At 36.3% G+C, this 27523-nt stretch overlaps 1 protein-coding gene across 2 annotated transcripts in view; it reads left to right on the top strand.

Annotated features, from left to right (window-relative positions):
• Nucleotides 1-27523, top strand: part of LOC5570254 (myb-like protein AA) — a 73878-nt gene that overhangs the window by 3202 nt on the left and 43153 nt on the right. The window contains exon 1 of one of the 2 annotated variants that reach the window (XM_021839803.1): nucleotides 10447-11391. The exons of the other annotated variant lie outside the window; for it this stretch is intronic. Within the exon in view, the coding sequence (XP_021695495.1) occupies nucleotides 11303-11391 (89 nt within the window). The 5' untranslated portion in view covers nucleotides 10447-11302. Of the gene's footprint in view, nucleotides 1-10446; nucleotides 11392-27523 lie in introns of those variants that run through there. 2 annotated transcript variants of the gene reach the window in all.

Here is a 27523-nt window from a genome sequence, read left to right on the forward strand (position 1 = left end):
AGCCTAATAAAACGGCAACTTATTAGTACGATATTTTTGACAGTGCTGTGGATTGATGGCAACTATTTGTTCGTCACCGAAAAACATTAATAGCTTGGATAATTACCACGTGATCACTTATTCTGCAGTGATTATGATCTAGAGGGCGGTTTTGCTTCACTGCTGTTGGTTATCAAATCAGAATGATATTGATAGCTCGATAATGATAATGATAGTTTTAGGCCATCATACATCAGTTGATATGACTGATACTGTGCAACTCTGCTAAAGTCACTTTATTTTTCAAAAAGTCACTTTTTTCAACTATTTGGAGCTAAATTTTCGGGAGAAAATTATGAATCGACCTTTTGGCTAAATTTAAAGTTAAGTCATCACCAGAACAACTTCTTGTCAGTATCAAAATATTGGTTCATGGTTTTCTTGTGAAATCTTCCATAGAGTTCCACGTAATTTGTAGAAGTATCTAAGTTATTATATAGTTATTATTAGTTGATTGTTATAAAACTAAAGATTTAAATATTTTTTTTAATATCTCGTACATTCACGTGCACTACGTAGAAAAAGACCTCGTGTTTTTCGACGTTCTTCGACCATAAGAACCATAACAGAACATTGTTTTAACAGGGAAATAAAAATTTTGTCTTAGGTTGTTATTCGCCGTTTTTTTAATGAACGCTGTTTTTTTTTATGCGGTACCGCGTAGAAAAAAATCAGTGTACTTCCTTTTTTATTATGCATGTATTTAAGCATCTAGTTAGGAATGTATTTTATCAATTGTTTCTAAACATAAATTTTTAAAGAACCTCTGGCGAAGTTTTTTGAGCATGATACCAAAACATATATTCATGGGTTAATAAATAAGAATGTTAATTCCGAAATGCTTCAAAGAATTTATAGTTTTCATTGAATCGTTCATGAATTAAGCATGCTTTCTTCAAAGAAATGTTTGGTGTCGGATGCTCTTCTTGGCTTTTTTGATTCACCTCGGCAGGATGTTTTTTTTTTTGTATTGCATAGTTTATTACAATTCGACCCACTATAACCCCCAATGTCAAGTGAATCATGAAAGTATCTAAAAAATTTTGATTTAAATATTAGAAGCTTAGGGGCCTTCCTTAGCCGAGTGGTTAGAGTCCGCGGCTACAAAGCAAAGCCATGCTGAAGGTGACTGGGTTCGATTCCCGGTCGGTCCAGGATCTTTTCGTAATGGAAATTTCCTTGACTTCCCTGGGCATAGAGTATCATCGTACCTGCCACACGATATACGAATGCGAAAATGGCAACTTTGGCAAAGAAAGCTGTCGGTTAATAACTGTGGAAGTGCTCATAAGCATACTAAGCTGAGAAGCAGGCTCTGTCCCAGTGAGGACGTTAATGCCAAGAAGAAGAAGATTAGAAGCTTAGTGTTAATAATTACTTGAATAACATGACTCAGAAGAAAAGCCTATTAAGCCTATCTTCTTTGCTAAATTCGGCCAAACGTACCTCCCATTAAACATACTGATGAAACATTTCAATGACACTCAGGTTTATGTCAACCATTTGTTCTCTTTTAGTGGGTGTTCAAGGGCGCGTCTATAATACATTGGTTTTAAGCAGTATTTCAATCATGTTCGATCTTTTATGATCATTTTTTATTTGAAATATTGACTTATGCCCAAGTAAAGAGCCGGATCCTATTCTTGGCATTTTTAATTCACTTAGTAGTAAGTTGAGGTCATATTTTACCATAATATGCGTCGTATTGAAGTGCTTCTAAAAAGCAAAGTTTTAGATAATTCGGCCGAGAAAAACCCTTCCAAAATGAATCATTTCTCGCATAACTTCTGATCTCGCCCTAAAAGCCATTGGTAACCATGTGTGTAGCTCGTTGTTCCTGAGCATATGAATGGATTTTCATGTTATTTAACAACGCTATGGGAAAGAAAGGATCATTATCTACCTGCCTGCGATGTTGGTTTGGATGTTTATTGTTTCTTGTGCTCAGAAACAACGAGCTACACACGTGGCTACCAATGGCTTTTAGGGCGTTATCTCATAGTATGCGAGATTTAGCGGCTTTTAAGATGTCATTTTTTGGGAGTTCGGATGGAAATGTGAAATGACAAAAAAAAATTCCTAATTCTTATTACAATTTACAAAATAAAATACTTGGATAATCTTTTGAAACGATTTAAAATCTGCTAAAAACATTATTCACGTAAATGTTATTTTCTCTGTTTGAAACAATTTCCAAATATTGACTCAACTAGACCTACTACCTGCAGTAGATCATATTTAATATACCCTATCATATTGGATATTGATCTTTAAACAGTATAATAGAATTGAAAGAAAAACTGACTACGGTATGATTTTTAAGTCACTTTTTCGAGAATCGAAAGTCACTTTTTAGTCACTTATTTCTCAAATATGGTCACTAAAATAACTTTTTTCGGTACCACTTTTCGCTACCAGCCCTGATAAACCTCGTTTACCCATATAGTTAAACTAGGTTTAAGGCTTGAGCGGTGGTGAAGAAACCGCTTATTAGAGCATTGAGATGCACACTAAGGGGCCGTTCATAAACCACGTGGTCATTAATGGGTGGATGGGAGGGGAGTGTCTGGCCAGAGACCAAGAGGGGCAGGGAAATGAACGCTTGGTTAATTGTCTAGGGCATAGGTTCCCAAACTTTTCGAGTCCGCGACCCACCTAGCCGTCCGGCACATTCTTCGCGACCCACCAGGTGGAAAATGTTAAAAAAAAACTAGTTTAACCAAGAGAAAAAGTTTTAAAACTTCTCAACTTTATCATGTTTGTGATTTTTTTCGGTAGTTAACAGCAATATTAAACAAATTTTTGCTGAGCTGAAAACTTTAGCGTTGAGTGTGCTGTTTATCACTGCACTTTCAGTGTCTGTAATAAAAATATTTTAACAAATACTTCACATTTCAGTTTTTGCTAATTAGGTGTATGTTTCATAAGTTTTACATGTAGTATGTAAATCTCGACATCTGTCAAAACTCTTTGTACAGTAGCATAAATGCTAAAAAGTTCTCCGTTTTAACGCAAACATTTCCTTTATGAGTAAAAGGTTTGTTTTTAATAAAATAGTTTGGCAGCTGTTCTGTTCTGTCGATGACAGTTTCAATTTACTAACATCTTTCCAAGAAAATTTTGAAGCCACATCAAGTGTCTTCACCATTAATATCTAATGATTGTCAGGCAGTCTAAAAAAATGCTAAAATCTCGCATAACTTATGATCTTATAAAATTCATTGATAAGCGAGTGTGTAACTAGTTGTTTTTAAGCTAATAAATTGACCAATATAAAAATTATCACCACTGGAAGATAGAGAACGATCATTTCTCCATTGCAACATTGTTAAAAAAACGTTTTTAATTATTCGTTTACTCAGTAACTACAAGCTATACACTTGGTTACCAATGGCTTTTAAGACGAGATCATAAATTAAGCGAGAAATTATTAAATGAGATTTCAAATTTCAATTTAAAACCGCTTGCTTCAATTCGAGGAGACATTTGAAAATAGAAAAAAAATCTAAGAAAATTTATATGTATTAAGATTTTTTTCGCGACCCACCAGAGAGCATCTCACGACCCCCCTGGGGGTCGCGACCCACAGTTTGGGAAACTATGGTCTAGGGTGTTCTCAAATTTCACTTTGTTACAAAACTGTTGGTCTCAACCTCAAAATGGTAGCTAAGGATGTTACAAACAAACTTTTGTATGGAGGAAACTCTAAAAAATGACGTTTAAACGTAGCCCCACTGAGATTGTGGCCATTGGTAACCGAGTGTGTAGCTTGTTGTTACCGAGCAAATGAATAGATTTACACGTTATTCAACAATGCTACGATGAAGAGAAGATCCTCCTCTATCCCCAGTGGCGATACAGTCGAAGCTCGTTATAACGACAACTTTTATAACGACAAAAGCTCTCTAAAGCGACATTTTTCGGTCCCATGAAAAACATTCTGATGTCATAACTATTCTCTATAACGACTTTTCCCTATTGCGACGGTCCCTTGCGATGTCGTTATAACGCGCTTCGACTGTAGTTTTCATTCTGGTCCATTCGTTTGCTTGGAAACATGGAGCTACACACCCGTTTACCAATGGCTTTTAGGGCGAGATCCCAAGTTATGCGAGAATTATAGTGACAAAAAAATTGCTACCAAAATTGACTAATCAAGCTTTATGTCAAAAAGTGACGTAGCCCACCTAAAGGTAGTGCAACAAACGAAATTCGACTGTATTCGAAAACTATGATTTTTTTCTAATCTAATCTAATCTAAGCGCTTGCACAGCCAATATTTAAAAGCAGCCTGGAAATACCTAAATTTAATTTAGTACCTTAAATGTCAGCATTAATATTTGCAGAATATCAGCGATATGATACAAATATTAAAATGGCCTGTGCACTGTGCAGACTTTGTGGTTGAAGATAATTAAAAAAAATCATGACGAACCTGTTCGTTATGAATAAACTCACGGTGTACTAAAATTAAGAAGGTGATATATTCCGAAAACTGACAGCTACTTGACGACGTCATTCCTATCCACCTCGAACAAATTTTCGAAAAAAATGATCTAGTGGTCCGGAAGGTATATGGTACGATAGGAGTGACGTCACATGTTTACAATGAAACTTGATATTTACATCAGTAAAGAGACTGCCTTGTTAATTTTTATGCCGTGAATAAACTGATAGTCAAAATGCAATTCAAGAAAGGAAGAAACGGGGATAGCCGTACCAACCATTTTTTTTTCTATCTTTATTAACGAGATTTTTAGCCCTGGGCTAGTTCATCTCGGGACCAACGGCTTTACTTCCCTTCCGAAGGAAGTCGTCACTGAAATTTTTAGTGACTATCTCGGGGATGGGATTCGATCCCAGGTCCTCGGCGTGAGAGGCGTGTGTTCTAACCACTACACCAGGTCCGTCCCCATTCGTACCAACCGTTTCGATTCATGGTTATAGGTAAGATCACTGGGAGTGGCGTTGCTAATGAAGTTCATGCACACTCCATTGTTGTTCTCATGGGCTGGGACTTGGGCATTTCCTCCTCATGTCCTGGCCCTACACCCTAAGATCAGTATACCCAAATATGGGTAAAGTTTACCCATAATCGCTGAAAAGTACAGGCACTCATTTTATGTAATGTTATGTTGTTTTTACCTATTTATGGGTAAAGCTAGTTTACCCATAAATGGGTAGTTGTTCAGCGTTAAAAATATAAAAATTTTCACCCATAAATGGGTAAATCGAAAAAGATTTTTGGCTTCTAATACTAAAATAAATTAAAAATCAATCATTCGAATCATAAATGTGTATTTTAAAGGCATATTTTATGATTAGCAATTACAATCATGACACAAGAATTCAGGCAACCAAATTATCAGGGAAACTTGATTTTGAGCCGAAGACTAGAACTGATAAAATAGCAAAGGAAATTTTCTCATCCTCTTCACTTCCTTTCTAGATGGATATGTTTTGAGGCAAATTTTTAGCCTGAAAGTAATAAAATGATATTATGAGTTATATAGACAATTCATACAAAATTTAGCTTACCTATTTCCTCTCGATGGGTTTTGTTTAACTACAAATCTAAAACAATGCACAGTGGGACGGATTGGGGTTTTAGGAGGAAAAATGGAACTCACGCCTTCAATTGTAATTTTACGTAAAAATGATGTTCTACAAAGTTGTTCCTATTTTAAAAACAATTTTTTTGTTCGGAGCCAAAATTAGGGTGGCCCTTTGTAAAAAAAGATAAAAATAAAAACTTTTTTATTTTAAAGAATATTGGTACAGTTTGTTTTACAAAGTTGAAGATCAGAAAATTTAAAACTGATTTGACCAAAAAAGTTTTTTTCTAGCTCAAAAATTGACCGTTCTAGAGCATTTTTCGCTATTAATGTAGGGTGGCCCTTTAAAAATAGGTTTTTGTGTTTTATTTTTATTATTTCAAGTTTTGTCAAAAACTTGCATTCCCATCACTTTTAGAGCAAAATGGAACGCAAACATACAAGATAAAGCTAATTGAAACAAATAGATACAGTCATCCCTCCATGAGTCGATGTTCTATTACTCGATATCGACTCATGGAACCATACTAAAAATATAAAATCATGGTTACTATGATGACCCATTTCCTTATTTTTATTGCTAGCCTCCTTTGAATATATTCACAAGTACTTTTATATGAATATGAAATAAAATACTTTGTTATTCATATTTAAAGCCGAAAGGAAATCATTATCATGCAAAAAAAAACTTTTTGTTTGCCTCAAATACATCTGCAAGTGGAAAAATGTTTGTTTTTCATGAAAAATGTTTATAACTCTTCATCGGAAAAATTATGCAGGCCCCAAAATATGCGTTTCAATCAGCTCTACAGGTGATGGGAAGGCAACTTTGCTGAGAAACTCTAAATAAAAAAATAAAACATTAAAACCTGTTTTTGAAGGGCCACCCTACATCAATAGCGAAAAATGCTCTAAAACTGTCAATTTTTGAGCTAGAAAAAAACTTTTGAGGTCAAACTAGCTTAAAATTTTCTGATCTTTAACTTTGTAGAACAAACTGTATCAAAATTCCTTAAAATAAAAAAGTTTTTAAGGTTATATTTTTTTTTACAAAGGGCCACCCTAATTTTGGCTCCGACCAAAAAAATTGTTTTTATAATAGGAACAACTTTGTAGAACATCATTTTTACGTAAAATCACAATTGAAGGCGTGAGTTCCATCTTTCCTCCTAAAACCCCAATCCGTCCCACTGTGCAATGTAACAAAATAAATCATGGATAACCCTACAAGTTAAGATGATGCTTGCTCTACGAAAACTGCTAAATCCAATAAATTTCACTCATATATGGGTATGCACGGTTTACCCATAATATGGGTAAAATATACCGTTTTTTATTAGTATATTTTACCCATATTATAGGTAATGTGATAAAAACTCATATTTGGGTGATTTCAATACCCATTTATGGATAATCTCATCAAAGCTTTACTGTTGGCGCTTAGCCTTTTCTCGCTCTCTGAAACGAGATGAAAATTTATTTTGCCCTTATCCCGTAGTACAGGAATCGAAACTGTCTCCCGTAAATTTAAAAATAAATGTGCAAAACAATTAAAATATAAAATAACAAATAAAGTTTATAATGGAAATCTCTCACAAAATTCCTCAAGGGGGCAGGATAGGCCACACATGACGTTTCAAATCAGCTGATCCGGAAGCTCTTTGACAGTTCTTCTATGAAAATGACAGGCCCGTGTTAGCACCGGTCCTCCACCGATGTAAACAAATGCATAGACGGACCTGTCACATGAAAAGGCCTATTCGTTACTTTAATTCTAAGCAACTCTTGCAACACGGTGTGCCAGAAACCGTTATTAACACAAAAAAAAGTCCAAGTGCCAGTCCTTTGAACATTTTGTACTTTAATATGGCCATATAAATAAGTATAAAGATATACCCCTGGATTTACACCAGTTCATGCGGGGAGGTGTAGGGCTATTTTTTGCAGAGAGGCTTGCTGAATATGTATCGTCCTAATGATAGAACAAAGGAAGCGTAGAGAAACGATTGGTTTGTAGGTACGTCTCTGGTTCGAGCACATGTTGTGAACTGTTTTAGATCAACTGTGATAGATTAAAAGTGAAAGATAAAAGCAAGTGTAAGATACAACTACAGTGTACAAGGAAAAGACAGGCCTGGGATTGAACCCATGACCTTCTGCTTATGAAGAAGCAGCAGTAGCCATAAGACCACGAAACCCGGTTTAAAAAAAAACTTTGGTCATGATGAAGCAATACAATTTCATCGATCTTTGAAACCTTGCCATGGACTACTTGCACGCTAAAAAAATATTTCTCTTTTCAGTTTATTTTAGCAGATGCACAGACATTGCATTCAATGAACAATCCGACAGTGTGCATTACAAGTTAATTTTAGTAGCTACGACGCCATACAATCTATGGCAAACGTAGTGTGACGAAATTGTGTAGCCGAGGCCCGGGAGTCTATTACGGCGTGAGAAGTGCAATAATTTTTGCAAACATGAATATCGGCATTTGACAAAATACATACACTACCCGTCATAAATACGGACTCACTGAAATAAGTATTGCAACACTCAGCTGAATATTGAATCACCCTGAAAAGTTTAGCATCACCTCAAAACAGGTTAATTCACATTCCTATATCTCGAGATCCTTACGACTTGCAAAGAAGCGATCTTCAGCTAAGTTGTTCAGGGGATCAAGGACATCCGGAAATCGAACAGTTTAGTTCGCGATTTTGCCGCTAGGTGGCGCTAGTGAGCATGCAAAATTGAGCATTTCAAACTAGTTCTAGCTTTTGATCCACATGAGATAGAAAGTTCGAGTCTTCTGCGAAATTGTTCAGAAAGTCAAAGACATCCGGAAGACAGATAGGTTTGGTTTGGGCAAAATCGCGAACTAAACTGTTCACTTTCCGGATGTCCTTGAACCCCTGAGAAACTTTGCCGAAGACCCGAACTTTCTATCTCTTATGGATCACAAGCTAGAACTAGTTCAAAATGCTCAATTTTACATGCTCACTAGCGCCACCTAGCGGCAAAATCGCGAACTAAACTGTTCGCCTTCCGGATGTCCCTGAACCCCTGAGCAACTTTGCCGAAGACCCGAACTTTCTATCTCTTATGGATCACAAGCTAGAACTAGTTCAAAATGCTCAATTTTACATGCTCACTAGCGCCACCTAGCGGCAAAATCGCGAACTAAACTGTTCGCTTTCCGGATGTCCCTGAACCCCTGAGCAACTTTGCCGAAGACCCGAACTTTCTATCTCTTATGGATCACAAGCTAGAACTAGTTCAAAATGCTCAATTTTACATGCTCACTAGCGCCACCTAGTGGCAAAATCGCGAACTAAACTGTTCGCTTTCCGGATGCCCCTGAACCCCTGAGCAACTTTGCCGAAGACCCGAACTTTCTATCTCTTATGGATCACAAGCTAGAACTATTTTGAAATACTCAATTTTGCATGCTCACTAGCGCCACCTAGCGGCAAAATCGCGAACTAAACTGTTCGCTTTCCGGATGTCCTTGAACCCCTGAGCAACTTTGCCGAAGACTCGAACTTTCTATCTCTTATGGATCACAAGCTAGAACTAGTTTGAAATGCTCAATTTTGCATGCTCACTAGCGCCACCTAGCGGCAAAATCCCGAACTAAACTGTTCGCTTTCCGGATGTCCTTGATCCCATGAACAACTTTGCTGAAGATCGCTTCTTTGCAAGTCGTAAGAATCTCGAGATATAGCAATGTGAATTAACCTGTTTTGAGGTGATGCTAAACTTTTTGGGGGTGATTCATTATTCAGCTGAGTGTTGCAATACTTATTTCAGTGAGTCCGTATTTATGACGGGTAGTGTATTCTTAGTCAGCATAATTTACTGGAAATTATCTCAAATATCTTTGTACAATTCTTGCCCTTTTTCATTTCTTATTGTGTTTCCAAATCGGATAAAACATATAGTGATTGTTTAGAATATTCTATGTTTTGAATTGTGATTTTATACCCTGGGCAGCCTCCACGAAAGATTCTAATTTCTAAAAGACTCCTTGTTTGATTTCTCAGACGTATGTATCTCATTTGTCATTTGCACAAAGGAATGGGACCCAAATAGCCGTCACGGTAAACGCGCAGGTAAGCTCAGAGTCATGGGTTCGAACCCAAACCTCCGGTTCGGAAATTTGCTCGATTTCTTTGTGCATACAGTATCTTCGTACTTACCACACGATATACACATACGAAAATGGTCAATTGACAAAGAACGCCCTCAGTTAATAACTGTGGAAGTGCTCATAAGCACACTAAGCTGAGATGCATGCCGAAAAATGTCGAAATAGAGAGCTTTAGTCACTACAAAAGTTGTCTTTATAACGAGCTTCGTGTAGAGACAGCTCATATGAATTGATTTACGAAATTGTTTATATGACTGCTTCATGGACATTTGAAGCAAATTATTTTTCAATACTTTTGCATGAAAAAATATGATAAATCATTATTTTTATCAACCCAATATGCGATTAATGAATAAAAATGTCAAAATTTGAAGAAATTGCAGTGAGCCACTGTACAACTTAACATTTAGAAATGAGTGACCACGTGCTCTCTCAGCCGTACAACGTTTCCAACGTGTATGTCCATAGTAGGGAAACCGTGCAGATTTCCAGGCCACTGTGATCGGGATAAAAACAAACTTGTCTCTCCCGCTGGCACCTCCTCACGCACTTCCGCTTTTGCCATCCATCCATCTATGCTTGGCATGCTGAAGATGAGCACCGGTGAGAGAAAGCGCACGCCATATCCGACTTCGCATCAGTCAACGACTAGTGAGAGAGAGAGCACGAGTGCCAGTTCTGACATCGGAACAAGGGGCAGAAGGAAAAGATCTTTAAAAGTCCCGTGAAGCTATCGGCGTGTAGATCCAAATCCATCATTCATCGTCGGTCATCTTCACCACACAGGAACGGGCCACAGAAGGGAAAATCCGCAAGTTCTGGGGGAAGAGTGGTGGTAAAAAGTGACGAAATCTGGTGCAAACAGTCAAATGTCCGTGTTGATTTTTTGATAAGCTGGTGGTCCTTGGAATCGGTAGTAAATGTGGCACACAATCCGGTGAGGAATCGGGAATCCAAAGCTGGAAAACTGCCACGACCTAGAAAAAATTTTCCACGCCATCGTCGCCGCACATCTTTTAGTGCACACAGGAAAAAGGTGGAAAAAAGAGAAAAAGCGAAGGAAATCTCTAGAGTGAAGTGGACCTCTTTTCGTGGAACGGATTCCTCCTCAGTTCGAGTTCGAGTCGGTGCCAGAAGAGTCAAGCGCGAACCGTGAGCTAGTGTGAGGTGCGAAAATTGGAAGACACCACCAGAAAGGGGGAAAAGAAGCCATTGGGCAGCTGCGACTAAACTAGACTAGACTAGAGTTAGTACATATAGGTAGTAGAGCAGAGTGCGCCGCGCCGGGAAGGGAAGAATCGAGGACAGTTAGGTTTTGAGTTCGTGGCGCTCCGATTTTTCTTATATCTAATTACGAGCCAGTTCCCAACGGTCCCCCCGTTAGTATTTTTATGAACGCGTGTATGTGTTTATACGGGGTGACGGTGGAGTGAAATAGACGTGAAAATCTTGAGTCATCGTTTTTCCAAGCCGTCTCGTGTGCGGAAAGCGGAAAATATCTCCCCGAATCAATCTCGCGCGCAAGTGTTTTCAGGAAATTTGATCTTACCCGACGATGCCTCCATCTTACTGTTCGGTCCTCGGATGTAACAACAGCCGAAGCCCTACGTGCAGCCTGTACTGCTTTCCCAAGGATGATGCTGTGTAAGTATAGAGAACTCAGAAAGCCTCTGTTTCACCCCACACCATGATCTCCCCCTTCAAAACCCGGGCACCGAATCGTGTACCAAACCAAGTGTCTATATAGTGCAAGAGGGCGAACGGAAGCGTAAAGAATGCGGATGCCTTGCCTCATCCTAGCTCAGTACTTTCGAGTCGGAGCCGAGAATTTCGAAGGGAGGACTGGATGGAACTAAGGGACGAACGGGCACGCAAAAAGGGACACTGTTCAAAACTTTCGGAACTGAAATGCTGTTCGTTCGCAGGGCTGGTAGCAGGTTTTTTTTTAGTGACTTCGTCTTAATACAAGTTATTAAAAACTATTTATTTTTAATGAAACATATATAACAGGTCTGCCAACCTATTTGTACCGCTGGCTAAATTTCAGCAACAAAAGTTGGTAGCGCGATAATAGGACACAATTAACTTTTTTACTTCACTATGCTCTCGATAAAGGATAGTTTTAGCAATTCTCATTGCTAACTACGTCAAATTTTTGGGTTTTAGACCCTAAAATACGATTTAACCTGCATATGTTCTCCATAATAGAACGAATATCCTATGTCATCTTGCCCAGTGTTTTCCAGAATGCCTTGAATTTCATGAGAATCGAGTATAAGATTTTTTAAGAAAATAACTCAAAAGTTTACCAGTCGCTGAAAGTCCTGCCCATAGTTTGGAAAGAAACATGACATGAGATTTTATGAGAAGACTGCGAAGGATTTTACGAAAATTTTACCTAGGATTGAATTAGTCTCATGCGCAGGACTTTTGAAAATTGTGCATAGCATTATGTCAGAATGTTGGCTTAGATCTGTGAAATCGCTCTCTAGTATTTTCCTGCTCAAGGTGCTGTTAAGGCAAAGTAGCCCGTGCGTCATCGAAAATTTGTACGTGTTATTGATGATTGATGCGACTTTATCTCACAATTATAAATCAAAGAAAAACAATTGATTTCGCACAGAGATAACTGAAAAAGTATCAGCATACTTTCCACATATCGTGAATATAATGATACTTTTTCAAGTAAGTATTAACTATGGAGACTGAGTTTTTTTACTTTGAAACTGCGAGCTGCAAAGTCAACATGGCTGCCAAAACAGATGACAGGCTACTTAGCCTTAAATCTCACCTAGGATTGTGTAAATGGACTGCTCATGACTCGTGAGAATCCTGCTAAAAGTTTTCAAAAAACCATGTCAATGATTCTGAGCAAATCGAGGCTTCTCTGATATTGTGAGAAATTTTCCTTCTATTCTAGATAATCCTGTATTTTGCTTGAATCCTTTCCTGAATTGACCAAAATTAATGCCCAGAATTTTGTGAGAATCTAGTGCGATTTTGTTTAACCAATTTGGCCGACAAGTATTGTTGAAAGTTGATAAAATTTAAGTTTATTTTTCTATCAAGTAGTGAAAATGGTCTTTCATAATACGAATTCAAACCTTCAACTTCAGATTAAACTTTTATAAATAACAGTATTTAAAGGAAAGGGAAATAATCCGACTTGGTATGCTCTAACTTCAAGTTAGTAGAACTATCAACGGGCCAGATATCTATGAAATCTATGAAATCTTCGCGGGCCTCACAAATTTAACCCACGTACCGTACGTTGGGCAGCCTTGGTCCATAGCAAAGCTTCCCAACCGGTGGTCCGCAGAATGATAATTCTTCTGATTAGAAAATTTAAATATAAAAAAAAAATTTTCAAAGAGAACATTATTGCCGAGTTGCAAATGTTTGATCTTTCAAATATGTTTAAACTGTTACCTATTTTGTTTCTTTGAACTGGGATAATACTGGCAAAATATTGCGGTTTCTTTGAAAATTTTCTGTTCTGCGGTAGCCGCCAAGTTCTACCACAGGCTTGAGAATCATTGTTATCATTGAACGAAACCATCTAATCGAAGTATGCTAGTACAGTTAAAAGCTTTAAAAACAACAGTCACAGAACTCTACCATCTTCGATTTGGATTAAATTTTGCGCATTTTTTTTTTTTTTGGTTTGGTAGAACAATTGTTTTCCATAGAAAAAATTATAATTTCGACTCAAGAATAACTTTTGAAAATGGCCTATATTTTTTTGCACCCAACTTATTTGAAAAATTCTAACTCCGAAACAGTTGATTTTAGATAAAAATGTTCTATGAAGAAGTCATAGTGAACCGTTTGGACTACAGTGGGATTCCGTTTTTGGCATGCTCCGTTTTTGGCATGCTCCGATTTTGGCACCCCCCGATTTTGGCAACAAAATGGATCCGTTTTTGGCAACATACCATTAAAATTTGTAAATTTTTGTAAATATTATCGTGTCTGTTGCTTTAGTCACTTGAATAGCATGTCAACTCTACACCGATTACATTCCAGACCTCCATTTTCGTCGATGTTTCCCCAAATCTCACCAACTACTAAAGACTCGCGTACGCGCTTATTTACTTCAGATTGGTCATTGGTCATACATAGGCAACGTTTCATGAGACCAATAATCTCCACCAGTATCTCAACTTAAGACCATTCATTTTTCATAGGCATTCATATTGAGTGACCAGCCCACTTGAGTTTGCCAGTACACAGTTCGAACGAAACGTGTATATTTCTGAGACATATAATGCACATAATCGGAGCGTGGTATAAAATGGACATTTACATGGTATGTCATGTAAACTTCAATTATATGTCATGTAATCCGGCGGGATTCTATGTGATTACGTGACATATAACACTAATTTACATGATTCAAGACTTAAATTTACATGACGTCGTGTTTACATCGCATAAATAAAGTTTACATGACGTGTAATCTTCATTATTTTTAATTGTGTAGGTGATACAATAAAAAAAACACTGTTCTTCATATTTGGAACAGCTTGTTTGAACAAAGCAACAGCACCGACATAAGAGCAACGAAAAATCTATGACTCACACAGAGTTACAATCATAAATTTTGTCTAGCCGTCTTTATTATTATGGATTTATATAAATTGCGTACCGTAATCCGCGCGAAAATAAAGTTGTGTTCATGCGTAAATTTTTCAACTTTTGTAAACAATGATTTTCATGATTATGGATGACACCATAAAAGAATCATGTCTCACATGAGTTCTGTAAACGATATGAGCAAGAGAAATGCGGTTGTTACTAAAAATGACATCGCCGAAAACGACTCCGTAGTCAAAATTTTCATAAATATGTCCAATAAAACATAATTCACAAATTATTATAAAGCGTGAAGAATTTCCTTAGGAAATTGCATACATTTAGGCGTATTCCACAATTCAAGGTGTTTTTAACTTTAAAATAACTCAAAAAGTAAATGGCTTATAAGAGTTTGACCTTCATATTCGGCTTCAGGGACCATGATTTTAGTAAGTAATGATATTTTCAATATTACCGAACGATGTTTTCATGGTGTGATCAATGTTACCCCATATCAGCTAAATCAAAAACTCACTTAAAACATTTTTTTAAACATGCTTTAAACTTTCAGAAAACAAAATACAGTACATAAACACGAACAATGGGTGGCAGTACTTGTTTTAAAAATATAAAATTCGCAACACATGCATTCTCAAATCAAATGTTTAAGAAATATTCAAAAAAATGATCAATGTTACCCCGGATTACGGTATGTAAAAACACACCGCAATCATAGATACACATATGTACAGCAAAATGTCGTGTATCATAACTTTTCTTAAATTTCATTAAATAACATGACAAATGCGACTACAGTCCAAACTACAATTTATTTTCAATAATACCATTGGAGCGTGCGATAAATACGACTGAGAGTATTTTTACTTTTTGGCTGTGGTATTGGTGTGTATACTGATCTTTCTGCGTCAACTATTTAAAGCTCTCTTTTCTATAGACTCTATAAGGCGTTATATTTGTTAAGAGACGATCCAGAATTCTGTACAAGATTATTAATCAAGGATACGGGTCTCAACATCAGCAAAATGTTCCTTACGAGCTGAGTCTATGAGTTTCCTAACTGTACCCTGGAGAATCCTTAAGGGATTCTTCGTTCTTGTGGGACTTTTCAGAAATTTTAACGAATTCATAAGGATATCTGCAGATTACAAGTGGACACTGAGAGCTTCTTGAGGGATCGTTAGAGTGTATAACTGGTTATGGTCCAAAATCTGGTGATTCCTAATAAACTCTAGGGCGTCTTGTAAATTTTAAGCGGGATAATGTGAATTTCTAGTAATATTCTTAATATTTTTGGCGAAAGCTTGAGGATTTTGAAAAGGTTCCCAGAGGAATTTGAGGTGTGCTAGTGGTAGCCTAATAATAATAAACTTTTAATTTTTTTCATCGGAGACTTGATAATTTACGGCAACATCGCAGCGGAATTCCAAGTTGTTAACTCATAGCAAAATCCTTAGCAAGATCCTGAGAACTCTATGCGAGATCCTACGGATGCTTGGCAAGATGCTTCAGAGATCAAGCGCTATTTCTGTAGATTTCTTATGAACCTGAAGATTCCTATAAAATTCTTGAGGTTTCATAACAGGATCCTGTAAATTTTAGTTGATTTCATAAGGCAGGTGTAAAACATATATCAAGCTGAATTAAAAATTATTTCAAGTAAAAATTTAATTCTACACATTTACAAGACATTTATGCATCTTCTCATGTTTATGTTTGCCCTTTTGATACAGTCAACCATTCATTATAAAATGCTTTACTTTATCAGAAACATATATTGAAGGAGCAATTCTAAACTTACCGAATTTTTCAGATTTTGTGCTAAAGTCCAAAAGTTAAACTGATTTTAAATGTTCATTTAATTAGAAAAAAGGTCCTGCCGTTTTGCAATACCCAGCGCTTTTGATTCGCAAATACGTCTTTAAAAGAAAACATTTTTGTTTTTGTTTTCTCTCAAAGTTTTAAGAAAATGTCCAGTTCTTCAATAAAAGTCACTTATGCGATTATTGGTTTTACAAGGCCAAAAAATTATGCATAAAGCTTCTAAAAAATAATTGAAGACGTTGAGGCGTAAAAACGCGACCAGAAAATCGTTTGCCAGATTTAATATTACGGAGCTATAGATTCATAGCATAGTACAACCCTTCGGAAAAATGCTTCGAAGTGAACCTTTTCGAAGTCTCAACGCCTTATGATTCCATAAAAATGATGTATTAACATTGTAATGATGCTTTCAAAACCAATAGTTGAAAAATAAAATTTGAAATATGGGTTCCGATTTTGGCACGGTTCCGTTTTTGGCAACTGTAAATTTCAACTTTGTTGCCAAAAACGGAATCCCACTGTATAAGAAAAAATATACACTGAAAATATATTCTATTTATTTTCATAAAAAAAAACAAAAATAAAACTTAAATTTTGAATTGCACAAAAACCTAATTTTTATTATTTTTTTAATTTTCACCATAGAATCTTAATAGTCAACAGATGTTTGTGGCATTTTTTTTTGGTTTGGTAGAATATTTTTTTCCATACAAAAAATGATAATTTTGACTCAAGAATAACGTTTGAAAATGGCCTATATTTTTTTGCACGCAACTTATTTGAAAAATTCTAACTCCGAAACAGTTGATTTTAAATAAAAAATGTTCTATGAAGAAGTCATGTGAAGTGAACCGTTTGGACTATAAGAAAAAAATATACACTGAAAATATATTCTATTTATTTTCATAAAAAAAAGAACAAAAATAAAACTTAAATTTTGAATTGCACAACAACCTAATTTTTATTATTTTTTTAAATTTTCACCATAGAATCTTAATAGTCAACAGATGTTTGTGACAAAGCTTCATGACGGAGAAATTTCAATAAAAAAGTTTTTCTAAGAACAACTTTTGGCCAATTTTATTGTATCATCAAAACGTATTTATTTTGACAAAAAATAAACATTTTGAAAATCGGCCAAAAGTTGTTCTTAGAAAAAAATTTAATTAAAATTTTTATTATCATTTAACTTTGTCTCAAACATCTGTTGACTATTAAGATTCTATGGTGAACATTTAAAAAAATATGAAAAATGAGGTTTTTGTGTAATTTAAAATTTAAATTTATTTTTGAATTTTCTATAAAAATTAATAGAATATTTTTTCAGTGTATATTTTTTTCTTATAGTCCGAACGGTTCAGTACAACTTCTTAATAGAACATTTTTATCTAAAATCAACAGTTTCGGAGTTAAAAATTTTCAAATAAGTTGCATGCAAAAATGTATAGGCCATTTTAAAAAGTTATTCTTAAGTCAAAATTACCGTTTTTTCTATGGAAAACACTTATTCTACCAAACCAGCTTCCTATTCAACCGTAGAATGGAAAATATACTCTGAAAAAGAAATATTTTCAATTTGATTCTGTCGGTTAAAAATTGCAAGCTAGAAATAATCACTTTATCGCGCATCCGCATCACCATTATCCACTGCTTCCACAAAAACCATTCGCGGAACTCTTGTGAATCAATCATCGATTAGATATCTGACTAGATTTTCATAAATTACCTGGATTTTTTACGACAAATTCTCACGCCATTCAGTAAGCTTCTAAGAAACCCATTCGAAAGCGTCATAAATGTTCAATCCACAGCTTCCAGAGCTGATGATTTCTGAATAAGTCCTTGGAAGATACCTTGATGAAACCCTCAAGTAACTCCTGGAAATAGTTTTGACGAACTGCTAGCGGGATTGGCAATGTTCCCATGTTGGGGTTTATTCTTGTTCTTGACTTTTGATTCATTTTTTAAACCACTAATCTAATATTGGGCACAATATGCCTCATTTTGAAGTGCTTATTATTGGAAAGTTTCAAACGATTCGGCCGAAACAAAATTCCCATGACAAAGTTAAGGGTGGAAGTGTTCAAGTTGGTCCTTCCTTCACTGCTGAGTTACAGACAATTAGATGGGAGAAAACCCTAAATGTTAAAGTAAATGATGAAGTTGTCCAAGTGGTTTATCCTACTTGCCCTGTATAATTTTTGTTGGATTTTGTCAAGATCATCTATGGAAATTCTTTGTTCCTTGGTACTTTTGGAAAAATACTAAGAAGATGCCTGACTCAATTATTAGAAGAATTCTACAGATGATCATAGCAGAATTCTTGCATCGATGTCAACGCAGTACTTCAGTAACCACGATTTTGTATTTCGTGCAACACAGGTGAGAAAGAAACTCTCTTTTCGTACACAGCATCTGCGTGGTCGTTTAATCATTTTGAGAGATTTGGTAGGATTCCATATACAGTGAAACCTCCATGAGTCGATATTCAAGGGACCATCAACTCATGGAAATATCGAGTCATGGAACAGCAATTCTTTGGAAAGCTGCTTCTAGGGATCATCATAGTAACCATGAAATTATGTTTTTAGTATGGTTCCATGCGTCGATATCGAGTCATGGAACATCGACTCATGGAGGTATCACTGTATCTTGATTTCAAAAACATCCACTTTAGGGGTCCGCGAGAAGTTTATGAAGATTCAAAGGGGGTCGCGGCTCCGAAAAGGTTGGAAATCACTAATCTATAAAGTTAACTGTTTGACCACAATGGTTCGAGGTCACTATTTTCTTCTTTATCCTTGCAATGAATCCTGAGGCTTCAGAACAATCTTCAGAGACTGTAATGCGATTATTCTCAAAGAAATTTCAGATAAAAACCTTAAAAAAATATTCTAATTCCAGAAATTTCTTCTCGAATACCTGCAGGAGCTTTTCTAAGGAATCGTTTATAAATTCCTCCAGAGATTTTTTTAATTAATGGAATTTATCCAATATTTAAACAAATTCGTCAACTATTGTCTCAGGAATTGCTTCAAAATTCCTCCAGGTATTATTTCAGGAAATGTATCGAAAGCTCTTACAGATATTCCTCAATAATTTTGACCAGCCATTACTCATCAAGTTCCTCCAGAAATTTATGTAGGATTTTCTCCAACATTTCGTCAAAATTGCAGTTCTTCCAAACATTCATCGATTTTTTTTTTTTTCAAAAAAATCTCCATGGGTTCTTCTAAGCCACCAGCGAATAAAAATTCCTTAATGTGTTTCAACAAATTCCGTCAAACAGAAACTACAGGACTTTAATACACAGGAACTGGATTGATTTTTTTTAATATCTTTGCAATTTATATAAAAAAAATCCACCATGTTTTCCTAAGAAATAAGGGAGCTCTTTCAGAGATATTTTCGAGAGTTCATCGGGAGTTTTCAAAGAAGTTTCATATCACAAATTAATTTAAGATTCCTATAGGATTTGTGTTTAGAAATTTTCTCCAATGAGAATCCCTGGCCCCTGGAGACATCCCAGGAAAAAATTTAGAATAAATTTTTGAGTACCTTCTTGGGAAATTTCTCAAATATTTCCCAGACTTCCTGAAGGAATCTTGAGAGGAGTCTCTGCAGAAATTACTGAAGCTATCTTTAGAGAAATTTCAGGTTTAATTCATTAAAAAATCATGCACGACAATTTCGGAAAAAAAATCCTTAGAAATCAGTTGCTGAAGAAATTATGACCTTCTAGAGTTATTCTGTTATTGAGAAATTTGTGACAGAATCTTCAGGAAAAATGCAAAAAAAATGAAGGAATATTTGAAGTAATTTTTGTAGTTAAACTCAATAAAACATCTAGGTTGAATTCTTGAAGATATCTTGAGCGAAAGTAAGGCTGTTGAATAAGCTACAATTAAAATCCTGGAGAAATTTTCGGAGTAATACTTACCTAAAGGAAACTTCGGGCAAACAACTACATTATTTGTTTATAATATTCCGCAACAAAAATCTTGAAACAAAATTTGCGTCGCCATGTCACGAGTAATATTTGTAGCAATTAAAAAAAAGAAATTTCCATAGCGAAATTTGTGGCCGGATATTGATTTTTTTCATATAAAAAACCTATTTCCTTATGATTTCTATATGGTGTCTATTTGATCCCTATTTGATTTCAGTACGCTCCCTTTTTTAAAGCTAGAAGTCTCTTAAGTTAATATTTTAAAGACACTCCATCGCTACCACCCCTGGTTCAAGCTAGGAAGAAGAGGGGGAAAGTAGAGAAATTGATTTTTGTCTCTCGGGCCTCGACCGCTTGTTCTTCTGGCAGGATACCAGACGCTCTGTGCTTGGCTTGGATTGGTCTCAGTTTGGCCCAACTGCAACGAAACTGCGAAAATGCCACACGAAAATAGGGGAACTCTTGGAACTAGGGATCACATGCTGTTCTTTCCGGTGGAAGGGAATCGAAATTGGGACTGGCTCTTCGCGAGAAACGACGCAGATAAACTCGGTGGCGTGGGTTTTGGCATTGATGCGAACCTGATGTTGTTGCGTTGGAGATGTGCGTTTGGATGCTGTTGTTTTGCGTCTACGCACCCTTTATCTTGTGACACGCTTTTAACGCACTGCGTTTCACTTTTCTAAACGTAGTCGGATGATTGCAGGTGACCTACGAAATAACGTATCATATATTTTTGGAAAGTTACTTTTTCATGAATCCATAGATTGAACAGAAAAATGCCTAGAAACGAAAATACGTTCCTTATACTGCAGTGAATCTCAGATCAGTTTCGTCTATAATTTCGCCAAACGTGAGTCTGTTTCCAACGTATCTCGCGGAACTTTTCAAATGGACCTATGCAACATTGAGAGGCTCTCTTTGTTTACTTTCCCTTTGATTGGAAGAGTGGTTTTCCGTTACTTTTTTATGTATGAAACGCTAGACAAGGACATTGTTTTTCGATCTAAAGTGATTTTTTTTAAACTTCAGTATTACACTCTAATATTCGAAAGAGAGCGAGAGAGGAGAAAATCTCTCATTGTTATGACACAATTTGTCTCGGTGGGTTTTCTTAATTTTGCCCTGTACTGTACTTTAGTGCAGTTGAAAAATCATTAAAAGATATCTCATTGAACTTTACTAAAGAACTTATCTAAAGTTCAATGAGATATCTTTTAATAATCTTTGAATTGCACTAAAGTACAGTACAGAGCAAAATTAAGAAAACCCACCGAGACAAATTGTGTCATAATGGAAAGTTATAACATACTCTACAAATTTCCGTACTATCATAGTGTAACATGAAAATGAAAAATGTTTTAATCGACAAAGTTAAAAAATAATATTTTGCTGAGAAAGGTATCGGAGTTGAAAAAAAAAGCTTAAATGAAGGCCTTGCACAATCTTTCTAACGATTGTATGGCAAATGAAAATTTCATCGATTTAGATATAACTTTGAACGGGCACTAAAATTTTCTCAACTTGTTATCGTTCAGCTGATGATAACATTTCACATTGGTTTGCAGTTGAGACCGATTCTATATGATTTCAAATTCCCATACACCAACTACCCAGCTAACCACGAACAGAACTGATGATAAGAGTGTTCTCAGTTTGCAACTCCAAACCACCCGATCAGCTCCCAACGTTAAACCACCATTGTGATTGCGCTTATCGCCCCACCCGCCAGATATCCACTTCTAACCGCTTTTCGCCTAGTTGAAAATGCCTTCAATGTTGTTCAGCGTGTTCTAAAGTTCTCCCCATCAGCCCAACCGCAAAAACCACGCTGCTTAGGCCGCTCTCTCTCACACTTTGGTTTCGATTTCTTCCATCCGCGCGCGCATTTCTGGGCGAGGGAAACCATCAACGAGTAGGGTGGCTGATCCAGTGATAGTGTGTATCTAATAATGAGCCTCTGTACGTTCAATAAAATCTTCAATTCTTTTGACTTTTACTCGGCGCCTCGGTTCTGGAAATGTTTCCATGTCACACAGACATCAAACATACATTTTGCTTTTTCTGAAGCTTCAATATTATTTAGATCACTTTTCTAAAAGTAAACTAAATAATATTCTCTGTTGCATAAAAATCACTTGGGCTGGGAAAAATCCAGGTGAATCATTTATTCCATTTTTGATCTTCTCAGGTTGATTGACCTTTAAATACGACCTTGAACAAACGTTCAGTAAAGCAATTGTGACGCTTCTCTTCAAGATGTTTGAGAAGAAGTTCGCGATCTTTAAGAATTTCCGGCAAAACATGGCAGTTTACTTTCTTTGCGATTTGGAATGAAATATTGATTCCCCTGATTGAGTTTAAGATCTCCTGCCTAAATCCTCCTAATTCGAAACAACTGACCACGATTGGTGTCACCCTTTGCCAATTTTTTAATTTAAGTTTAAATATGATATATTCGTTATTTGAGCGGGAAAAAAATGCTAAAGTAGTTGCAGTAACATGCTCTTTCGTGTTATTAAATAAAAACAAGATTTCATTAAACATTTTAGGACCCTATTATCAACATTAACTATTTTATCCTTGGAAGAAATCGCACATTCCAGAGAAACGTCCTTTCTTCCATTTGTGTCACGTTTAGTGACAGTTTTGAAACAGTTTTTATAAAGGAATTTGCGAATTAAAAGATTCACACTATCTTTTGTTCGCGGTAGCAACCATATTTTGTGAAAGTGGCCTTCAATTTCACAAAAGGTGTTTTCCCACCGTTAGCTTTCGCCAATGGGTCCAAAGAAAAATTGAAGGCACGGCCCAAGTAACCAGTAAGCACGATAATGCGGCACGGTAACAGCATTATATGCGCATATAGGGTAATCATTTGATGTATGTCAGTTTTATATACGCATATAATGCTATTATAATGCCAGAAAAGGCGAAATAGCGTGCCATAATAGTGCCAAGATATAACCGTGCTTCTCTGCACCACTAATGCTGATATAAGACCACGTGAGAAACGTCAGTTGTTTTCGCCAGGTTTTTAGGGCGAATATTTTGTGCTTTCGCGTACGTAGCCAGAGAGCTTTCGCGTATGCGGCAACTGGTACACGAGGTAAATAAATGAATGAATGAAAACGGAAACCTCTAATAGTATGCAAAAAATGTAATAAAATGATACAGATAGTACTTCTCCGTATCAGACATATTCGTTTTGGTAGTTTTCATCCTTCTGAGGACTTGCAACTGCCACATTTTGATCCTCGTTTTATGATGATGAAATTCCTCATTTTGCGTCTCGAACCTGCGACACCCGTATTGTTGAGTTGTTGTCCTGCTCCTTTGCTCCTACGGCCACATAAGGTGAATACTATTATGTTTGACTCCCTCTTACCACTATATGCAAACACAAAGCACGTGGTATATCTGTCAAAACACTGGATGGCATTTAAACATGCCCTGTATTCGAATATAAAGCCAATATAGTGCTTATTTAATGCCTGTAGGCATCAGGCTTAGAAGCATTAATGATGCTGTAATAGGGTTTCTATGCAGCGGAAGTGCTGTTATAAGGTCTGTAAGCATTTGTGGTGCTATTATAATCCGCGGTTTAAAAAGGTTGGGCAGGTGTTTTATAGCAAGCATAGGCTCATAGTATAGTCACTCTTTTCACAGTCTGGTGGATAGGACTATCGGAGCCAATCAGAAAGTGCTTGAATCGGTGGGTAGTATTGTAACGGTAGAGGCATTAAAATCAATTAAAAAACAGAAATAATTCGCATTACAGGAAAAAATAACAAAATTAAAACTAAGTTCAGGTAAAAAAATCAGCGAGATTTTTCCATAATGAAACTTATTGCTTGATCGAGAAAAAATATTATTTTGTCATTGTTCAAACAAGAAACTCACTTGAAAGCTTAAACTACACAGCGTAACAAAAATGGCGTGTTTGCGTGTCTGAAGAATCTAATTCTGTGTCTCTAATAGATTTGGGGTTCCTGAATCTGATGCCGTTCTCAGAAATGTTCCAGCACGTTACAATTTTTAGCTACATGTCGCCAAAGTTGTATTAAACGCTGGTTTCATTGATGTTCACATAAAATTTAAAGTATGATTTATAACATTTTTTGTGATCCAATCCACCGAAAATGCAAAATGAGACTTTAACTTTAATTTCAGATATAATTTGGTTGAAAGTACACTATTCAATTTGGATTAAATCGATTTTTTCAACATGCTTGCAGTCTCCATACAAAATTCTTCGTTGCTCTTATATGGCAAAATACAATACTCAAAAAAAAAAAATTAGGGAATGAAATTCTGTGATAAGTATTATTATACTCTTCTTCTTGGCATTTAACGTCCTCACTGGGACAGAGCCTGCTTCTCAGCTTAGTGTTCTTATGAGCACTTCCACAGCTATTAACTGAGAGCTTTCTTTGCCAATGTTGCCATTTCAGCATTCGTATATCGTGTGGCAGGTACGATTATACTCTATGCCCAGGGAAGTCAAGTAAATTTTCTTTGCAAAAAGATCCTGGACCGACCGGGAATCAAACCCAGACACCTTCAGCATGGCTTTGGTTTGTAGCCGCGGACTCTAACCACTCGACTGAGGAAGGAAGGCATTATTATACTCATGAAGTTTGAATTCTGTGACGAATTAAGGAAATAAATTGCCATACAAGCTGGAAACTTTCATGCAAGTTGGATGAAATAGTCAAATTTCGGACGCACAGTAAAAGTCAAACGTTTTAGACAGCATCTATTTATTACGTAACGCTAAAATTTATAATTTTATACCTTCTCCCCCACCTTCCGTAACGCTTTTTGTATGGAAAGTATCATTTTTTGTTTTTGTATGAGCCGTAACGCTTTAGCCTACTTCCTCTTTCTTTCTAGCGTTATGGAATTTGTGGAGGCGCCTTATAGCATGCATAGGCTCATTTTAAGCCATTTTTATGTAGCACTTTGTAGCTTGTCGAAATCAAATGAACGTATATTTAGTAGGAAAAGAATAGAAAATAATGAAAAAGCTTAACTTTTTTGCTAGTTTGCACAAGTAAAGGGTCACCAAAAAACAACAGGGTCTTATATACTTCTGACCAGAGACCACGGTCCAGAAAAATTTGAAAATTGCTGTGCGGACAAAAAATTAAAAGGAGGAGGTTCAAAAAAAATGACGAATCACGTGATACAGTCCCTAATAGTGAGTCTTATGTTTCTATTTAGAATGGGAAATACTAAAAAAGCAGTTTTTTCCCGAACGGAGAACAAATATAGACAAATCAAAAACGTCTGTTTCTTCATTTAATCAATTGTCAAAAAATGACGTTCTTCTTTTTAGTTATTAGTTGATCATTTGAAAAAAAAAACTTTTTTTTTCAGTTTTGACATATGATCGATTCTAACTGGAGCCTTATGGGAAATCAATGTAAACAACTATTGTAGGAACAAAAATTAACAGTTACCACTATTACTGGAACATGTTCCGTTCCTATAATGGAGGTAGTGGTTTTCTAAAAAATACAATGATTTTATTATTCTATGATTATTTTACGTGGAAAAAACCTTTGAATTGACGTATGGAAAGGTGTGTAAAAATAAACAGTGAACACCGAGCCTGTTACGCATGAAGAACAAATTTCATTGAATTTTTTATCATGCAAGGACGATTTAGGATGTTCATTTTACCACCAAAAACTCTCGCATAGTCAGGCCCGGATTTGGGAGGGGGTGCCAAGGAGGCAATCGGGCTCCCGATAAAGGGCCACCCCGAGAAACCATGATTACTTAAGCTCTTCGTTATGTTGTTCAGATGCAGTAGAATACATTTGGAAAATTTATAAGCGGACATATTTGAAACTTAAGTAAATTTAAGAAAAATACCAGTTTTCCCATGTTTTTTGCTAAAATATTCGGTAAGTCGAACAATAAATTGCATTTTTTTCAACATCACTTCCTTAAGATTGATAACTGCGAATATTGCACAAGTTTCAAAAAATTATAATCAGTTTTAGAGTAGCTAGGAGTGAATATCGACAACTTATACTTTTGAATCTTAGGTAGTATAACATTTATAACAAATCCAAAACCAAAAATTTAAGTCAATTTCTTTATGTTTGGCTCCTAAATGTATATACATAATCCATAGTTAATGTTCCTATCAAAACATTGCGTAATTATCATTTTTAATTTACATTTTACTACTAAACATGATTAGCATAAATATTATTGCCATAACCGCAACACAAACGTTTTTTAAATGATGAAAACAACAGGATATATTCTATTAAATAGTATATTAATGCTCTCTGCTCATTCAAATTATTTTGTATTTTTCTTATAAAATCAATAAATTGCAAAATAGGGTGCTATTTTGAATATAATTTGAATATCATTTCAAAGATAATTGAATATTGCGATGGCATCAATTATGTGGAGGTATGTACTGCGTAGTTTAGGGTATCAGGTATCAGGTATCAGAAGGCCGGCTCCAAAGGCACGTTCCCCACCAGTTGGGAGATTTGTGCCATCGCCATATTTGAGCCTATTTCATCATCTACCCGATGGGAGAGGAAAGGGAAGGGAAAGATGGGAGGAAATAGGAGTGGGGTCCCTTGAAGAGGGAAGATCGCATAAGCGAAATGAGAGCATGTAGCTCCATACCACAATGGGTTCGAACAGCGCCCTAAAAAGGGCACTGCAAAACGCATGAGCGTAAAGAGAGCCTATAGCTCATTACCACAGCGGGTTAAGAATAACAGGATGTCCTGAAGATTCAGGCTTCTGTATTCAGTTTCACTTAATAAGTGTTTACCAAGTAATTGGAATCGCATTTGCGCAAAAACTGGACAGTTACATATCAGGTGATACGAAGTTCCATAATCGGAGTCACAACTATCACACACAAATGAGTCAGCACGCTGAATATTTGCCATGTGATAGTTGAGTCGGCAGTGGCCTGTCAACGCTCTGACCAAGAGACTGCAATTCTGCTTTGACAGATTTGTTAAATACTTCGCCACCTTTGGAGATGGCTCAGTAATATACAATTTTGTTTGACGACACGACTCCAAACTATTCCAATATTGCTTGTGCTGAGTTGCCGCCCAAGAGTTTATCTGAAGCTTCACCCAGCACTTCGAAATTGGAATAGCCGGCTCAGGGTCAATGAAGTCATGCGATGCTCCATCGCGAGCTAGCTCATCAGCCAATTCATTTCCAGCGATGGAAGAATGGCCAGGTACCCATACAAGGTTTACAGAGTTGACTGAATTCAGTTCCTCAATTTGAGTTCGACATGCGATAACAAGCTTAGACCTTGAGTTGGCCGAAGCGAGAGCTTTTATAGCAGCCTGACTATCTGAACAGAAGTATATGACTTTACCCATTACGCGCTGTTGAAGTGCTGAT

Source organism: Aedes aegypti, chromosome 2 (genome assembly GCF_002204515.2).
Source record: "Aedes aegypti strain LVP_AGWG chromosome 2, AaegL5.0 Primary Assembly, whole genome shotgun sequence".
NCBI lineage: Eukaryota > Metazoa > Arthropoda > Insecta > Diptera > Culicidae > Aedes > Aedes aegypti.